Raw genomic sequence first — 19650 nt, 5'->3', positions numbered from 1 at the left:
ATCCTCTTTGACTTCCAAGATTGTGAGAGGTGGTATTCCAGATGGAGCTGAATAGAGGGGGATGAAAACTTCCCGTGGTCTGCTGGTTGTGGTCTTAACATAGCATGGCATAGGCTTTGCTTTATTCTTCCTTGGAGGAGGGTAATTTCTAATGGTACAGTGCTTAAGATTGGTGATATTTGGCCTTCTTGTCATGGCCACACTGCAGAAGACTACCATCTGTGAAAGAACTCACAAGGAACACATTTGGGGAAGGCAGTTTAGAATATTTTAAACTTATTTTCTGAAGTGGGGATGTACTTGTATACTGAGAACAAGAAAAAGATGAGTGACTGCTAACAAAGTGAAACCTGCTCAAGTCATCTAGACACTTCAGAAAATGTTACCCCAGGTTCGCCTCAGTCAGCTTTCTTTTTTCTCTGTGCACAGTGAATACACTGTAGAAAGCTGTATAAGAGCATTTATTCAAATCCAGCAAAAATAAAGCTCCTCTTTCTCTGCTAAAACAGGTTTAGATTTTTATCCTGCAAACTGATACAAAAAGCCTTGCTTCTGCACACAAGAAAAGCCCATCTCTGAGAACCTTCAATTTACAGAACGTGTGAATAAAAAGAGGGGATGTAACATTTGTGAGATCCAGAAGCTTGTGACAGCCACTCAGAAAATGAAACACATGTATTATGACAAAATCACAAACTGCTGGCTTGGCAGATTCCCTGAGAACGGGCAGGGAAGGTGATAGCTGCTCGAAAGTCAGAGAAAGGATCAATATTGAATAAATCAAAACAAATATGTGATAGGTTCTGAGAATGATATAAAAATTAAATACCAGTGAATTTGAGGCATGAAAATATCCAATTACTGAGCTAGCACTACAGTCACTGTCATATTGAGAAAAGAGGGAGGGCAGAATGGAATTATTGAAGGTATAATAACTGGTAGTAGTCTTAACATTTACACAGACAGCCTGTCTCAAAACACTTAGCACAGGAAGATACTTACTACTGCTTGTATTTTATGAGTGGAGAAGTTGAGGCATGGACCACAGGGTTCTTATTTGTCTAAGTCTTCCACTGGAGCTCACTACCTGTCCCCTTTTCCCTCTGCTACTCGTGACTCTCCCAGCATTCCACTGCACTTGATTCAAGACTGGACTTGCTCAGCAAAGGAAACGGAGACCTAGTTGTATAGGGACCAGCTTCTTTGTGGAGACAATCTTCAAACCTAACACAAAGCAAGAGGGAAAAGGCCTTTGATACTGGTGGAAGATCGGGATTTTCCTGCTTAGAAGCACTTTTCATTTAGAAAATTCCTCTTAACTGTGCATTTTTTCTCCCAAATCTGCCTGCTTGCCTAATTTTGTACATTCTCGTGTGTTCTCATCTTTTAAATTTTGCTTACCTTTCACTTGAAATTAAAGAACAGAAATAGAAGAAGAATTACCACAAGATAAGTAGTATATGGGCTTTGTGCTGGCTGTCCACATTGAGGGAATTTCATTCAAGGAAGTTTTCCACTGGAGACAGGCTAAGCTTCCAGGGATGAATTTTTTGAAGCAAACAGCATCTTCTTCTCTTGTTCTGAAGTCAGTTCAAGACACCGAATGCAATACCTATGTCAATATTTTTTAGTATTTCTTATTTCTCTCATACCTATGTTTACTGAGCTAGTTCCCACATAACTCTAGATGAAGAGAGCCCTGCTGTTTCGGGGAGCCTCAGATTGCAAGCCCACACCTACATGTCCTGTCACCTTTCAATGCCATGACTTATATACGTGTGAAATGTGTGATCATAAGACTGAGATTTCATTATCTGTCATAAAGAAGCAAAAACTGTGAATTTCCAAACTTTCTTCACTGATATTTTTCTTCTTCATTTTTTGTCTGAGAAATAAGACATTGTGAATGGTACACGTTGATTTATGTTCCTTTAATGCAAGAATATCAGTGAACCTAGCAGAATGTATGGATTTTCTTTTATCCTTAACTGAGCACATAATATGTTAGCAAAATGAACATATGCCACCTCCAGTCTACTGAATTTTTCTCATATTTTTCAAATAACTTTACCTTGTTCTTTCCATATTTCATTGAAATAACAGCTTGTCTTAGTTTATTTGTAAGGCTATCCATGCTATCATGTTACTGCAGATTCTACAGATAAAGATGAAGAGAAACTGGAGGAATTGAAGGAATTGATGCAAGAGTAATGTTTATGAAGCACACTGAGATAGCTTTCGATGGAAGATGCTGTAAAAGTACAAAGCTCTATTATTATTGCTATTATTACTTTATTATAGGTGGTTACCACACAGATCTACGACTGGATGAATTAAACTCAAATGAAAGCAAGGACTGATTTCAGCTGTTCCTTACTTAATCCTATAAAGAGTCAATTGATATCTTAATATATATTGCTGCTGCTCCTGGCCAGGAAGTTATGGGAGGAGATAAGGTATTATTGGTTTTATCTGCTGTATGTCTTACATAGAGGACAAATCCAGTTTCTCTTTTGTGTGGAAATATCTTGACATTTTGCTGGGATCTTCTCATCTTGAAGCTTGAATTTTGTGTTGGAATGCATCAATATACATAAATTTGGGGCTTGGATATAGAATAAAAGTGGCATTCTAGCTTAACACTAAATAGGCAGGGAATTGCCCTTTGTCTTCAAGTGGAATGTACCTAAGTATTTTTCCAGGAGGGGAAAATAATGTGTGACTAATTCAGACCTTGTTTTCTATGCTAAAGTGGTGTATGGGGTAGCTCTGATTGCTGCAGATCTTGGAGGCAGGTACCTGAGCAATGGCTTATAAAATTAACCTGCTGTTACTATACGCAGACTGAACCTACACTGTCACAGTCTCTTTTGCTGACCTTAGTCTCTCAGTCCAGAGCACCAAAAATATCACAAGCCATACCCCAACACCTCCAACAGTAGTCAGATAACCCCCTCCAAACTGACAGCTCTGCAAGTCACATCAACAGAGTCTGATTTAAAAGTACTACAAGGCTTGTGGATATCTGCTAAGTGATATGAACATATTCTCCAATTTGTCTTTCTCAGGGCAACTGGAGTGGGGTATCGCCACTTTTTAGCCTCTCTTGAGCTGGTAACAACTGTTCACCCAGGGAGTCCCCATTCCTTTACTTGCAGAAAACCTTCTAGATTTGTAAACATCTAGAAGTACACTCCCCAACACAGTCATTTGACTCCAGGCCTATTTCTTCACTTTCTCTTACAATATATGGCTGCACTGGTGTAAATCTGCTTTTAGCCTGGATTCAGAGAGGAAAGCAGCTGAGAGATTCTCAGTACAGCCTTCTCCAGTTAACAAAAGCAAGTGGGTGTTAAATAGGAAAAGATTCAACAATAGGAGGACAGCAGTGTTTCAGAATTGTTTTTTTAAAGTTTGGAAGTTAATTTTAATTAATTAAAAGTGGAGAACATGCCCCTGTGGTCTGTTGTCAAGCAGAGAACATTTAGGACTGCAGCCCCAAAGTCCTGTGCTCTCCTGTGCTCATTGTGGAATGGTATAGGTTTTGGGGATGTTGAGAAAGGAAGTTTGGCCCCTTTTTCATGGTTCAGTCAGTGGTGTTTACAAGGTTCTGCTGGAATTCAAAACGTTGGTCCCAAAGGCTGGGAGGAGAATATGAGGGTTTGCTTTTGTGCTTCACAGGAGTTGCTCCAGCTGAGGCAAATGATTTCATGTTTTCTTGCACAATTTGGCTGCTGGATGGACCTTTATTAGCATGTTAGGGCCTTTACAATGCAGAACTAAAGCTCGGGATGGAGGTCAGCAGGTGTACTCCTGAATACCAAATGCCTGACGGAGTAAGTTGCACCATATCAGAATGCTGCCCTCTTGTCTCCCTTAGCCCTCTAAGTGTCACTTATACTTTGGGGTGTATAAAAATACCCATAACTTCCCCACACATCCCTTTCAAAATAAACCCATTTGAATCAGACCATTGCAGCAACAAAAACCCAAGTAGGAGCAGCAGCAAAAAAAAGCACACACACCACTGCCATCCTCCACTTCCAAACCATCATCTTTTGCCATCAACTAAAAACCAGCAGCTTCACTTGATTTCATTTTTGGTAATAACAACAACAGAAATTTGCATCTGGGCTGACAATGTGTATAGTGAGTGTTAGCCCAGTGCGATTTGAAATTGGCAAGTTATAGCAACCCTCTGGAAAACCAGGATTTACAAGGGAAATGCTGACAAACACTTAACTACAGTAGCACTTGCTCTATACTATCTAACACATAAAACAGTGAAACAGAACATAAGTCTCTCCTAATTATTGAAAATATTTTGGGGCTGCCTTGTGCTAAAACACTCATTTTCATCTTGCCTTTCAGATAACTTATTTTGTCTCTCAAAGTAAATTTTGTTCTAAGCCACCTATCTTTAAAAAAATACTGCTAATCACCATTAAAAGAGCAGCATTCTGCATGTGGTTTTTGGAAGGCTGTGTATAATAAGAAGAATTTCAAGGCTGTGTGGACTTGCATGACACCATATTATTCCATGAGCAAAAAACCAATACTGAATGGTAATAACCATTTGTCAGAGGCAGCATGGAGGATTATATTATAACCCTTTGTGTGTGTGTGTTTATGTGTATCCTATATAAAGCAATCAGACAACTTCCAATTTCCAAACACCTGATAATGTTAAAGTTTATTTTATCACAGCCAAGGTTATATTTTCTTTCACTTCATAGTGACCCTAGGAAGAAGAGGAATAATGGATCGGGAACCTATTATAGCTATTCTGTGTTAAACAGCCAAGTAAAGGGCAAATATAGTTCTGTAGTGGAATCAATCACTGAACCCATCAGTGAGAATGACCCTCCTGGCCCCCACCTTCTTCCATGTGCCTAAGAATTTGCCATATTCAATCTTTAGGCTCTGAACCCAAATGCCCTTTGAAAGTGAATTTATGATCACTTCATCACACTGTCTATTAGCTCACTTTCTAACAAATAGGATTGAGAAATATATGGCAGGAACTGCACCGGCACATTTCCAACTAATGGTTAAAATGTCAGGGCGATAATGTACAAGTGCATCTGCCCTCAAACACAAAATCAAATGCAGCTTTACAAGAGCTGTCGCCATTCCACTTTAGTTAAAGACTTGCAAGCTTCCTTCTTCCCTTTTCCAGGGCTGCAGTTTGGAAGCTGCTGCATCTCATCAGGGCTCGGTTTGCCAGTGCTGTACTGTACTTCATTAGGCAGCTCTATTTAATGGTTTCAACAAAAGCCATCATTTTAGCCCAACTGCCTTGACTAAATTAAAATTTCCAATCTCTGTTTTAGTGTTCTGCAACTGATGTATACATAAGCAAAACTGGTCAACATCTGCCAGGGGGTTGGCCAAAAGTTCTGTAAAGATGTACTTCACATTTCTGAAGCATGTGCAAAGTAACAACGTACTTATCCTCCTGAGGGCTCTCATGATTTTACTTCACCATTTGTTCAGACACACTTTAGCAGCATATAAGCCATACAGTTGATTCTCCCCTTGGTTGCAGTTTTATCTGTAGTGTCATTTTGAGTAATTGGGGTATGGTAGCTGATCAACTTTCAGGTTTCTCATTGGCAGAAAGGGACTGTATTGGCACCAAGAAAGAATATGATGGGTCCTCTCGGTGCCTGAGCAAGTGTCCCTCTTTTGCACTTGGCTACCCAAGGCCATTAGAAAATAAGCTTAATAAAGCAACTCAGTGTATACATCTTAACTATTCCCAGCCAAGGGGATGCAGCTATAGAAGAAATATTTTAAACCAATATGAAAGATGGTAAATGTACATATTTAGTCAGTGATCTGTGAAAGTTTTTGAATTAGTTTTTAAAGCTTTGTTAAGACCAGAACGCACAGATGTTGAAAACAAGTTCAGATGTAGCGACAGATGGTATTTGATTATGAAGCAGACTGTTCATATAATACAAAGATGCTGCTTCTGCCATACACAAGTAACTGCAGAGAGTGCAGTAGAAATTTTGGAAGGCAGAGCAGTTCAAGAGCTTCTTTGTGCGGCAATAACTTTCACGTTTTTCCAGCAGTGCTAGAATCGGGATAATTTTCTTTCTTTGCAGTCAACACCCCCACTGCCCCCCCTCACCCACATTTATCCCCCTTCCCCTTCCCTCCCCCCCATTTTCTCCCCTGTTGTATAGCTGTCTTGCACTTTTTTGATCCTCTTTTCGGGTCATTTGAAATCAGATTAAGGATTATTACACTTTATTTATATTTATGGAATAACAAAGTTCCTTAAGGTTAATAATAAAAATAATTATTATTACAAATTACTGATATTATCTACATAAAAAAATAGTATGATGTTTTGGATGAATCCTGAATTTTGCAATTTGCACTGTATCCAGAATCCCTGGACAGTTGTACAGGTCTTTTGCTGAGGACAACATACATGCTTATTTGCTGGGGCTGCTACTATTTTCAAAAACCACAGTCATCCACCCCTTCCACTTCCCTTCTCCAAAGAGATGTGAGAATGGTACTGAAATTTGGAAAGACAGGTAGGTAGCTGCATGAAGGGCCGGGGTGCCTGCCACTGGGCACCAGCTTCACCCCACTGATTAGAAAGTTTCCCCCGCTGATGGGGGGTCCAGACCCTTTCTGCCCCTGCTGTCCTTCGGCACCGCCATAGCCCTCTTGGCCCACCAGCTTTGAACCCCAGTACCTTTGCCCAGAGTAAGGAGCAGCTTTTGTGGCCCCAGGCAGCACCACCCACCCGGCCCTTTGCACAGGGTCATTCACTGGCAGAGCCAGGTTTCCCCCCTTGCCCCACCACAGCACACCCTGACCTGCTCTTTTCCCTGCCAGCCACTGGGTCAGCTGTGCTGTGCCTCCCTGTGCCGCAGCCAGCAGCTGGCCATGGCCCAGTGAAGGTCTGCTGAATGCTCTGGAAATTTCAGGAAGGGCAGAAACACCGTTTAAGCAGCAGGCCCTTCCCGATGGTGTGCACCAGCACCAAGAAGGGAGAGACCTGGTTCATGGGCAGGGGGAAATCCTCGCCAGGGATGGTCTTTTCTAATTCCTCTGAGGTTCCCCCCAGGTTCTGTGAAAGCTGGGTAAACAGTATTCTAACATACTGGCTCCGGTCACTCGCAAAGATGCAAAAGGATGACTGAAAGCAAGGTTTCTGCTAGGAGATAAAACTGAAACAGCAGCAGTGCGGCGATTGCACAATATAAACCGGGGTCTTTGGGAGGGCTGCACAGGAACCTCTTGTGCGGGTTGTTAACGAGTAACGGGAGCGTTAATGAGTAACGCACAGGGCTGGAAGACTGGGCGCTGTTCCTGGCTCTCCAGAGGGCAGATGGGGGGTCCTGGGGAGATGGTGCCACCGTCCCATGCCTCCATTTCACTGCCTATAAAATGGGGACATGCGGCTGGCAGCATGAATAGATTTTCAGCTCAGCCTTTTGAAAGTGCTCGAGACTTCTCCCTGTGGCGCTCAATGCGTGGTGGAGCTCCCCATCAGGTCTAGGTTTTACCTGAAGTCATAATGCATAGGCTCATGTAACAAAGCAGTGAATTTCACTGCTTCTAAACACACAAAATTTATTAGGAAAGATTGGAAATACACCCCTTGACCTGGGCATTCTTGTGCTTCCAGGCTGTTTGCAGCGTAAGACGAGCTCAGGGTGCGAGGTTTTCAGATAAGCCTTTGAAGTAGCTCAAACCTCCACCTTGTGGGTTGTTCAAGATCCACCCCTAACTGTCCTATGGCTTTCTTTAATATGCCAGCCACTATTGCTGTGTGTGAGGGGCAGGTAAGTCTCCAGTCTGAACGGCCAATCTTCAGCCCGAGTCAGGCCATGCAGTTCCTGGAGTAGGTGTGTTGTTAGAGCCTTGTGTGGATTACTGAGAAATTGTAAAAATAATAATAATAAAAAAATAAAAATCTAAAGTGCCTCCACTTCAGAGAAATCTGGGCTTACGGTTTTGACTGGAACATCATCTCTTCCTTTAAAAGCTCTGACCAAATTATTGAGCTGATAAGCGATTTCCCTTGGTTTTACATGTGCTGGCAGGAATTATCCTTGAGTGCTGCATATTAGGGTTGTTTTGTACTAAAAGGTGTTAAACACTTGTAATAAATATTTTTCCTTATTTCCCCTAGGACACAGTTCCATCTCTGGTTGGTGAAGCATAAAAAAGAGCTGTCATGCCCAGTTTTAATAGGCAATAGGATTTCAAGCCCCCAGAGTTGTTTCACAGTCTGGCAGTAGCCATAATGAAACTGGCCACTGTTGCCACAAGACTTTTTCCTCTCCTGCGTTCTCCCCTGTTACCTCCCACAGCTGCTTGACTGGCAGGTCTCTTGCAAAACTGCAAACATATTTACATTGGAGCCAGTAGTATTTCTTTAACTATCTGTGCCATCTTTCTCTTTTTTTTTTTTTCCTTTCCTTTGCCTAGATAGAGACTCAACCTTAAGTATAATTTTAAAGAATAAAATTAAACCCTGCATGCAATTAACTGCCTTTGAGTGCGAACAGCAGTTCATTTTCATGTGTTTTGTTGTGAAGCAAATAGCTTGTTTGTTTGTTTGTTTGTTTGTTTTTTCACACTGATTCCCAAATAAATGGGAAAGTACCACTATTCACTTGCCTAGGATTTATTCATGAAAATGCAATCACAGCCTCGCAGACTCTGGGCAGAGAGAGGTGGGGGGGTCCTTTCTCTGAAGCAGAGTCAGTGTCTCACTCTGCTCTGCAGCTCTGGAAAGAGTCAGGCTAATCTAAGCCAACAAGCATTCGAGTGTCTAAAAAAACCTGTAATATTTAAATAAAAGATATCTCTTTCATCTCTTTGAGGCACAGGTATGTTAGTAGTGCTAATAAACTGTACACAAAAATGGGCATCGAGGCATTTGATGGATTTTCTGCACTCACCAATCTATCAGGCTTTAACAGGCAGTTTCTCCAAATGCCCCTGCCCGCTGAAAAGCTGGGAGAACAGACAGGCCTTGCAATGAGCCCAGAGGGTCAAACACTTGGATCACACAGGGAAACAACCCTCCTACCCCACAGCCCTTTCAGTCTATCATGGGAGCCCTCCAGCCCCATTCAACCATAAGCTTTAGCAAAGATTTAGTTTTGCGTATTGTGTTCCTAAAATAAATGCCATGCTATATTTTAAAAGTCAGTAAGATTAGTTTGTTTGGGGAAACACTGTAACCCACTGCACAGAGTGACTGACTTATTTGCCATTATTTCCTAACTGCAGTCAGTCATATGCTGCAACTCTCCCTTTCCCTCCTAACAAAGAGGAAAGACTGGATCAGAAGGGATCATCTCCATAGAAATTGTGTTGGCACAACTTAGACTGGGCATAAATAAGGGTACAGACCAAGAAAATGAGAGCAATTAACTCTTTCAGGCTCTCAAATGACAAAATGCAGTCTTCCACATTTGGTTTCTCAGTAACATGATGTGAAAAGACCCCAGTTCCTAGTGATGGTCTCATTGACATAAAATTGCTCTATTTGCCTTGCGTAGGAATGATTCATGTCTTCCTTATGATTTTAAAGCTAGAACATAGTATCTTCCTTATTGTAAAAATTCCAGGTATTAGGGGAACTGAGGATTTCCAAGCACAGATGGCCAGATCTGCAAAATTTGGATCATTTGAGGGTGCTTGAAGCCTGGGAAAGTTGATTTGGCCCTCTGCAATGACAGGGACTACTTGCCAAGTTCCAGTCTAGCTCTGAACTCCTGCAGCATTCTGAGATGCCAATAGCTAGAATTTCTTATTTAGAGATTTGTGTGCTTTCCACTGCAGGGTAAAATGGGAAATAGTGTCTTGTATTTCACAGAACTAGTATATTTGAGAGAAAAACTGATAAGGGGACAGAGAGAGCTAGCAATTACCCATGCAGCTCGTATCCTTTGGTCCATTAACTGGGTACCTGAGGATGATCGCCCTCTCCCTCATCTAGTTAATTCTTGATAACTGACACAAGAATGAGCCCTCCCATGTAGTCTGCAGCTGCCTTTGTAAGCCTTTGCTAGGGCTTGCTTAGCCAGCTGCTGGGTTGTAGTCTCCTCACCCTCTCTTTGCCTTCCCCCGACAAGGAAAACATTTTCATGGTTTCCAAGCAGCTCCCTCCTGGGATGCCTGTGCTTGCTCCGAACCATGATTGGAAGAGGACCTCCTCAAAGCTGGAGGCTTTCTGGAGTGGATGAACCAGAAACCTTGACACACTCATCATTTCAGACACTGTAGTCTGCCCTGCCCACCATGCCATGGTTTTAGCATGTATCCACAGACAGTTAGTAAGTGCTGTGAGGCAGCCAGCCCCTTAGAAATTTACTTGAATATCAGGTACTTTGACCTGGATATGCTTCTAGTATGTTAGTTTGATAATGTGGACAAACGTCAACAAGGAGAGGCAATTTTTTTGCAGTAAAACCAGAGAAGATCTCGCACCTAAATGACTATTAGTTACGTAGATGTAACTTCATAACCTTCCACTGACCCCCTTTACACCTGTTGTTGATGTGGCCCAGCAAATGCAACTCCAGTTGTATGAAAAGACATGGAGTTTAAATTGCTCTTGCAGATATGAAGTATTTATTTAGTTGTTACAATGTAGCTAAAGCTGGATTCAGGCTCCAGCTCAGCTCCACAGTGTCCTGAGGCTGAATCACAGAAGATTCTGAAAATAAATGACCTCAGATCAAAACATATTTTTAACATGCTTCTCCTTCAAAATCAGAGAAGTCTTGCATGATTTTGTGATCCAAATAAGCTACCATCTTACTGCCATCTGCACTAATTCTAAGCCAAAAAGAGACCTTTCGTATCTGAAACACAAACAGTGATGTAAATCAGAAGTTCACTCAACTTCAAAATTTTAAGATACATATGAAACAGCAGACACAGTGAAGGAATAGAGAAAAACCATGAACAAATACATCTTGAGGAACTGTGTAAGAACAGACTAGTTATATATAATCCTACTGATGATACAGCTTGAAATGGAAGTGATCCATGAGTGACGGATTATAAGAGAAACAACAGAGAATGGTATCTGGTCACTACCCTTAACAATGCCAAGATGGTAACAGTAACAAATGTGAACAACATCTCAACAAGCACTATCCTTACATTCACCCAACTTGAGGGACCTCCTGTTGCAGGACACCAGCACGGCAGGCATATCCAGGAAATGATTAAACAGTATAAATAAAAGTACTTTCTAGCTCACATTGGCTACGTTTTATTTAAAGGTCTGTCTATACCTCAGACATAACAGGTCTCTTACAGGGAGTTATTCCTTGTCAGATAGACTATTGCAAAATAACATTCATTATCTTAACCGGCGCTGTGCTGGAGGTAGGACACCGATGCGATAAATCATTATATCCATTTTGCAAGAGGGCTGGTAGTTTCATTAATAAATAATTTGAACTAAGGGGAAAAGAAAACCTTCAGAGGACTACAGTGTTAGGCATAACCTGGCCACAGCAGAGTGGTCCGGGGGTTCACCTCTTGGTGTGGGGCAATATAAACTTTTGGAAATAAATATAAACAATGGCAATGAGCTTGTAATTTATATTTTATTTTGCACAAGCTTGCATATATACTGCACATACATTCAGTTTAGAGAAGATGGAAGGCACACAAGGCAATTGAACTACTGTATCCTTTAAGTGGTACAAAGCAAAAAGGTAAAAGTCTGGAGAGTATACAAAAGCTTTAAACACACAAAATAAAATCCACCCCCCCCAAACATTTTTCCTGTGTTTATCTTAAATTTAGTAGCTGCCAAGCTAGAATTGTAACTTTTTTCAATCAATTGTCTACTGCACCTTTTTTTTTCCAAACGGACAGGGGAGTCTTATTGTTTTATCTTGTCATCAATTAATATTACAGTACATCCTTGGTAATACAAAATTGTACACCTTCATCAAATAAATTAGGATAAATTAAACCAATAAATTATGCAAAGTCTTCAGAACAATAGACGACAACAAAAAAATCCACAGTTGAAATTGCCTCTAGCTAAAAAATAAAATAAAAAAAAATCAAAAATTGACTTTATCAGTTCAGTTATTGTACTATCTTCAAATTAAAGGGTCTTTATTACAAAAAAAAAGAGCTTAATAATGCTATTTACAACATATTGCTAAATAATATAAAGGCAGTGTTTTGTCACTTTTGTAACTATATACATATGAGTAATGGCTGGGACAATATCAGTTTAAACCTTAACCTTTGACTCTTCTGGGCAGCATTAAAACCAACCTTAAGAGGCTTTTTTTTCTTTCTTTTTTTAGTTTCTGACTCTTCCACGATATATGGTAATGAGATGGTTATTGTGTTTGTCTACTATCTCACTAGTGGTACAATTAATGCAGAAAGTATGGATTTTGGAGAAAAATGTAAGCTCACTGTTTCTTCTAGATTTGTTTCTACATATCCCAGTATTTGTGCATTTGGAAGGTGGCTGCTTTGGGAGAGAGGTGACTGTGGCTCAGATGAAAAGACTAAATAAAGTCATAGTGCCACCACCTTTCATACACTAAAAAGGATATTCCTAAGAAGATACAAAGGTTAAATACCAGTTTTCATCCCAGCTCTAAATATGAGCATTTTTAACTTCAGTTTATAGATGGTTTACAACCAACAGTTCTACAGAAAACAAAATTGCATTTCCTTCAACAGAACATTTAAGTGCAATACAGTAACTGCTTACTCATATAAACCAGTTACATTCCTTAAGGGGAGCTTTTTGAAAACAATGCGTATTGGAATTTTCAAACACATAGTTGGTACCAGAAGGAAACATTTGCACTATTAACACCAATGATTGCTATATAATACACATGGCAAATATAGTTTTTGCTTTCACTTCTCATGTACAGTGCTCATTTTGGGGGTTTTGTAAACCACTTTCCATTTTTAATGTATATATATATATCTTTCTGTATATATATATATGTATAATCTTTCAATGCTGCTGGTGAAAATCCTATCTTTAAAGCCACAAAATCTTCACCTTTATTTCTTAATTAATATTAACCTGTGGAAAAAAAACATTTTTCTATTAACTGACTTCATATACATAGAAAAAAATTCTGCAATTTTACAGAAACTGTATTACCCATTCCCTTGACATCTGATGAAAGAGACTTAACTTTTAAAAGTAGAGAGCTGGATTTTCAAGAATGCTTTCAACTATCTACACAGTTACTGTAGTGTTTCTTATAAATTCAACAGATGTTTTCAGAATGTAGTTATTAAAATCTTATGTCTTTATGCAAGAACAGCCATAAGGTTGAATATTTACATTGCTTTATAAAAGTTCCCCTCGATTTTCAATGTTCACCCACATACCTGGTACAGTAACAAAGATTCTTCAAACTTAAAACACTTTAATTAAATAATACTCAGAGGCACAAAGCAAACCTCAGGAATACATGGGTGAACACCTTCTTAAATAATTACTACATTCTAACATCTTCCACGTGTTTACCATTAAATGTGAAACGTTCCCATTAAACAACCAGAGATACAGTAAGAATTAAATGTTTTGTAGTTTCAAATAGAACATTCTTTTCACAAAACATAACAAATGTCTAAAATAGGTTCTTAATCTAGATAGGAAAAAGGTAAGCTTTTCACTTCATACGCATATTTTGTGTGTGTGTGTGTGTTTCTGTGTAAATATACATACATATGACCACACCTGTTGTCCTGTGTGTGTGACTACATATGTATATGTATACGCACATATGTCACGTATGAAATATTGCTTCTATACTACTTTTCATCAGGCTAAGAAAACACAAGATTTGCACCACAGTTACAAAAAATTGGCTTCTACAAGAATTTTCAAAACTTGAATGCTGCTCAAACAATTGAGAAAAAATAATTTGCATTATCAAACTGTTCTAAAAATTCTCTTCTTCAAAAACGTATTCTCCTGCTTTGTTTTTTTTTTTTTTAAATTTTTAAAAAGACACAAAATATGCATAGCTATCAACATTATGTCAAACAGCTGGAAAAAAAAAAGTCAGTGTTTATTGCAGCTGTAGTAATTGAAAAATAAAGTTTAAAAGATGAAAATTGTAAGCCACAGAAGGCACAAGAACAATTGTACTTGTGGGGGAAAAACTGGTATTTTGAAGGATTTTTTTATCCTTCCGCTGGTGCATTTAAGGTCTAGGCACAGACTATAACCTCAAGTTTATATGCAGAAATAAATCTGAATTAGCAGTAAATGAATGGTAAGATGGGGTTTCTACATGGATTTCAAAATTCTTTTCCTATGTAAACTTTTCATTACAATAGAAGTAGCCTCCTGCCTTTTAGCCATTTTTAGTGAAATAATATTGAGATCATTTAAAAGAAACTGGATTCTACTTAGAATTTAGTACGAATACATGTATTTGTAATTTTAGGTGCATTGGGAGGCACAAAGGCAATATGGCTATAAAATGCAGAAAAATCATGTAACTGGAATGATCAAATTATCATTTATTCAGACCAAGGAGGTTTTTATTTTGTTTTTAAGATGAAATTTCTATTCCTAATTCCTATGCCTCATTTACTATTGAGATCATGCTACTCATAAATAAATAAATAAATGCAACAACATCAAGTGTTGAGTACACAATTTCACTTATTTAGATTATGTGAATCCCATTGCAGCCAAATAATAATAATAATAATAATAATAATATTAATAATAATATTAATAATAATATGATAATATAATAGTAATAATAAAAGCAACTGTGAAATCACAGATTGAGATGGTAGCTAGTAGTATGTCCACACAGTATGACTAAAGTATGGCTTTGCTTTCTTATGTCCAAGGTGACAATGCAGTTATATTTTGTATCTGATGGTATGCCAATGATGAACTTACTGTATTAAAACTTGAGCATTTTATGCCACTTCTTCCCATAAATCAAAAAGTGCATGAACACAATTTTCACCCTCAGATTTCATTGGAGTTACATTTTTATGAAGTGTAATGTTTACCAAATCATGCACACACACATTAAAAAAAGAAAAGAAAAATGAAATAAAGAAAAGAAAAGAAAATGAAAGAAAATGTAAGAAAATAAAATAAAGAAAAATAAATCCTGTCTACTGTAAGGATACATACACTATTAGGTACTCTCAGAGAGTCTAAGATCAAGATTTGTTTTGCTTTTAATGCATAGTGAAAATGTTGGCACTTCATCCCATGCTATTGTCTGCATTGCCTATACTCCACAGATACTGCCAGTGCTTGAAAAGAATGACAGGGAATCGTAGGATTGTGTTGTTTAATTTGAAGTCAGCAGGTTTTTAAGGCTTTCTGCTAACAATAATTGCTTTCATACATTTCTGTCCATCAGCAGTATTTGTAAATGAAGTGAAATTGCAATGATCAGGTCAGCTCTTTAGTCACATGGGTAAACTTTCACTCTCCAAAGTCAAAATGTAATTTTAAAATAAAGAAGATACCAATATCCTAGATGGTCTAAATATAATTCACAGCTAATTAGGAATTTCCTCAAGATTTAGATTTAATTATGTAGAGGAAAATACTGTTGATGATAACAATAAATTCTTACTGCATCCGTACAAAAGACGACAAAGAAAATGACAAATACAGTGTGCCATAGCATATTCAACCTTCCCCCAAACTTCTGGAGAACATATCTTTCTGAAAACATGAGAAAAGGAGAGCCACTAAAGAAAGCACGAGAACTAGCAGCCAGCTTTCTTTCTGTCACATCGGGGTATAGCATTCAGGCAGACTCAGATCCATCATGGACTTTACACCGTAGCTCAGGTTTTGGTCAACACTAGCTCCAGCTTCAGAAGACAAGTGCAGCACATTGCTCAAATAGACTTTTTTCTTTTTTTTTTAAAGCTGCACTTACTGTAGTTTTAAAAATCTAATTTGGCTATCTGAACCCTGCATAGCCAGGAGGACACTGATTTTTGTATATGCTTGATTAGATTTTTATGAAAATGTAATTTTTATTCTTCTGATTAGGAAAAGAGTAATTATATTTTACAGCTACAAACAAGCCTTTTTTTTTTCTTCCTTTGCCTCAGCACTGTGAGGTGAAGACTCTTTACTATATCCAAGATCATTCAAAAAGCGCCTTTCAGAACAGATGTCAAATATGGACAGAAAACTTTGTATACTGGAAAGTGGATCTTGGGAGGCAGAATGGACTAAGAAAAGAATAAATTTAGGGACAAATGCCACTTAAAGTAAGACCAAGACATGGCAATATAGGACGCTGAAGGTTTCATTTTTACTCTATGGAGAGTGAAATGCTTCCGCTTTAGTAAGCTGACCATATTCCAAAATTAGTGTGGTTGATACGATACTGTGCATGAATTACTGGCCAAACCCTGCAAGAATGGTATTTGATTTGTGCAAACATCCCTTGCTGCAATTTAGAGAAACAACAACCTGGCATGTTGATTACTGGTGCAGGGTATCTGTCATTTCTGTAAGGAAAGCATGAAGAATAGCGTTTGCATTTTTGGGTGTCACTTCTTGGAGTGAGTACCTATAATAGATGTTGTATTTGTTTTGAAGTATGAAACAAAATCTAGTTATTGATTAAAAAGTATATAAATACAAATAAAAAAGCTCAAAGCTTATGAAGTGACTCCACAGAGTTCAGACCTTTAGCAGTATAAACATAATATAAACTTCATTGTCTGTAGTATTGTGCCATGACATTAGTCTCACTAAGACAAAATGCCACTTTGCAGCAAGCAATAAATCTGACAAAGCATTTTTAAACATAATGCCCTAACTTGCTAAGACAGGCTTTTACACACTTCCAAACTCTTCTCCCTGAAAATTAACCCCGTTGATTCTTCAAATGTTAAGGGTCTTGGGCAAAAGTAAACCAAAGGCTGAAGTAAAATAACCATCCCCTTGGAACTAAACGAAAACTTATATCCAGGAGGGATCAGTCTAATTTCATATACATATATATATGTATGCGATACACATATATATGAAATTAAAATAGAGACACACATGACTTGGGCATCAGAAGGGGACTGCTACTTTCATACATTCATAAATAGCTGCTGAACTCTCTACTCATGAAGAAGCTCTTGTAGGCAGTTTGGGGATTTGAAAATCTCAGGGACCTCACTGTCCAGCTTACAGATGACCTTGTATATGGCCTTCTTCCAGGAAGGATCAACATCTTTGCCTGCGATAATGGCATTGAAAAACTCCCGTAACGTGATCTGAGCCACTTCCAGGAATCTCTCTGGAACCTGCTGATACAAGGAGACAATGGCATTAATACAGTTTTCAATTTCAAGTCTCTGGTTCTTCAAAGGAAACTGAGCTAAGTTCTTTCTTTCAGAAAGGGGCTTACATAGCACCTGCATTTTCTAAATGTGGCAGCCTTCTATTCTCTTATGCAAAGCTGTTATATATAGTACTATAGCAATAACTTTTATAACATGTGTTAGAGATCTTTATAAAGTCTACTGACAGAATGTAGGTAACAAAATGTTGCTGTCTGAGTTTGGAGAGTGGGGGATTTGTAGGATATAATTAGCAGGAGGGGAAACAAACACAATTGTCTTTAAGGAAAGAAATCTCTGCTTGATATTTTACCCGTGCATTTAGGGCTATGTTCTCCTCTCCATGTGAGGACTAATATGAAAGTTATGCATGCACAGAAAGCCCTTTGTACCTCTGTCCTTAACTTTGGTTACAACCAGTGCTGAAAGCTATCAAAGAAATGGAGTACCTCTCTGAATGTTATTTGTAGTTTAAAAGCAAGCAAGCAAGCAAGCCTTCAGCTAGTAGCTTGCTTCTCTGGCTGCTATGCACGAGAACCCCATAAGATGGCTTTCTCAAGAGATGTTATGGTTTCCCCTTTTTTTTCATAAGTGTACAAATAGCACCCTAGCCTCTTCAATGGGTGTATTGTGCTCCAAGTGGCTACTGAGCTGAGATGCTATAGACTCATTTGTGGTTTCTAAATGTCACTGTAACTTCATGGGTAAGTCAAACAGTTAGCTAGCGGGAACATGCCACTCTCATAAGCCCCTGAACAATGGGTGAATGTTAAAACCCACAGTTACCTCCAAACTTTAGTAATTTGTTCTAAATAGTTGTCTCAGGCACTAGCACCACCTTCTTACCCTTTGCCTTAAATGATTCAAAAGCAATGACTATAATGAACCGTAGGGCAGTTGCAAGGTTGAGGTAATCTCCATAAAGATATTCTTTTCTTTTATTATGGAAATATGGCTTCACAGCTCTACAACTGCTAATACATAGCCGGCCAGTAGCCAGCATGCTTATAATAGCAAGTATTCCCTCACTCCTATTCTTTGCCCCCTCCGGCAAGAGGAGTTCTCCGACCTGCCCTAGGAGCCACTTGAACCCTTCCTGTGACCAACAGACACTTGGGCAGATCTCACTCATTTACTGAATTCATGTCACATTGCCAGATCAGGACCATCTCCTTACTCTCTACTTCAGGCTTTTGTCCTTCTCCCTTTAGAAGCCACTCTCAGAAAACTTGTCTGGAAATGTGTATGAATAACCTGATACCACAGAGCTCTGGAGTCTCACTCACCTATCACCACTGGGGAAACACTAGCAGTTTGCTAGCCACATTTTGCCATCAGATGAGCATGTGATCAGCTCTCCCTGACACCAGTTGACAAACTCTGCTTCCAGAAGCCCTGTAGAAGTCCTCTGTCTACCTCTGAGAGTGAAATCCAGCCCCCCCCATTTTTCCCTGCTCCCAAACACAGGTTGCCTTCTGTGAAAATTTTTCATTCAACAGGCCACATAGAAAGAAACATTTTTACAGATGTTCTATTACAGCAACAATTAAGAGAGAAAAAAATAACTATTATGTTTAACCATGCTTTTCTCATTCCTGCATTGCTATACAAAAAGGATATGCTTTTTCTGTTCATGCAGTTCAAACAAGGTTGCTCACATGCTGTTCATCACCCTTGGTATTCCAGGGTGCTAACCAAGGGGAAGGAGTTTTGATTACATGATACCAGAAATCAAGAAACATAGTAGATAACCAACTTTACAGAGTAGAAACTGATGTTAGTTCATGAGGGCAAAACCTTTTAGTTTTGGTATCCAATCCAGAGGACCAACATTAGATGCCTTTCTTCCCTTCCAAGCTACTAGAAATGGGAAGGAGGCAATTACAAGTACCTCCATAAGAAGCATAAAATCTAAATGCAAAAAGTCCTATCTTCCTACCTCATGGTTACATCCATGACAACTTTAAACATAGAATTGACAACCTGGGCTTTAAGTTGAGCCTTTGCCATTCAGTTTTCACCTGTACACTTGATAATTCTCCAGGTAGGGGATGCTGCTTCTCCACAGAGTAGGCAGTGTGAAACCCCTGAACCACTAGCTTCCAGGCCTCCCACCCCTGTAGAGACACACAGGTTTTTCTTTGGGACTAGGAGTTATCTTTTATGGTCTAACTTTATTGTACCTGAGTCACATCTGCAGGGTTGGGCCCCTTTGAACGCAGTACAACAGGCTGCAGAGAGCAGCCCACAAACATAATAGTGAATGAAGCTCTGTGGGGGCTTTGAAGAAAGGCAACTTTTCCG

At 39.0% G+C, this 19650-nt stretch overlaps 1 protein-coding gene across 5 annotated transcripts in view; it reads right to left on the bottom strand.

Annotated features, from left to right (window-relative positions):
• Positions 1 to 11590: 11590 nt before the first annotated feature.
• The window catches only part of PROX1 (prospero homeobox 1), a 49799-nt gene continuing 41739 nt past the window's right edge, over positions 11591 to 19650 (bottom strand). For 4 of the 5 annotated variants that reach the window (XM_051783921.1, XM_051783925.1, XM_051783922.1 and 1 more), the window contains one exon: positions 11591 to 17313. In XM_051783921.1, coding sequence (XP_051639881.1) covers positions 17125 to 17313 — 189 coding nt within the window. In that variant the 3' untranslated portion in view covers positions 11591 to 17124. The remainder of the gene's footprint in view (positions 17314 to 19650) is intronic. The other variant, XM_051783926.1, reaches the window with a different exon arrangement.

Source organism: Manacus candei, unplaced genomic scaffold (genome assembly GCF_025592945.1).
Source record: "Manacus candei isolate 608988 ecotype Guabito, Panama unplaced genomic scaffold, ASM2559294v1 h1tg000017l, whole genome shotgun sequence".
In the NCBI taxonomy this organism is placed as follows: Eukaryota; Metazoa; Chordata; class Aves; order Passeriformes; family Pipridae; genus Manacus; species Manacus candei.
Note: the sequence above shows the minus strand (reverse complement) of the source record. Positions and strands in the feature narration are given on the sequence as shown.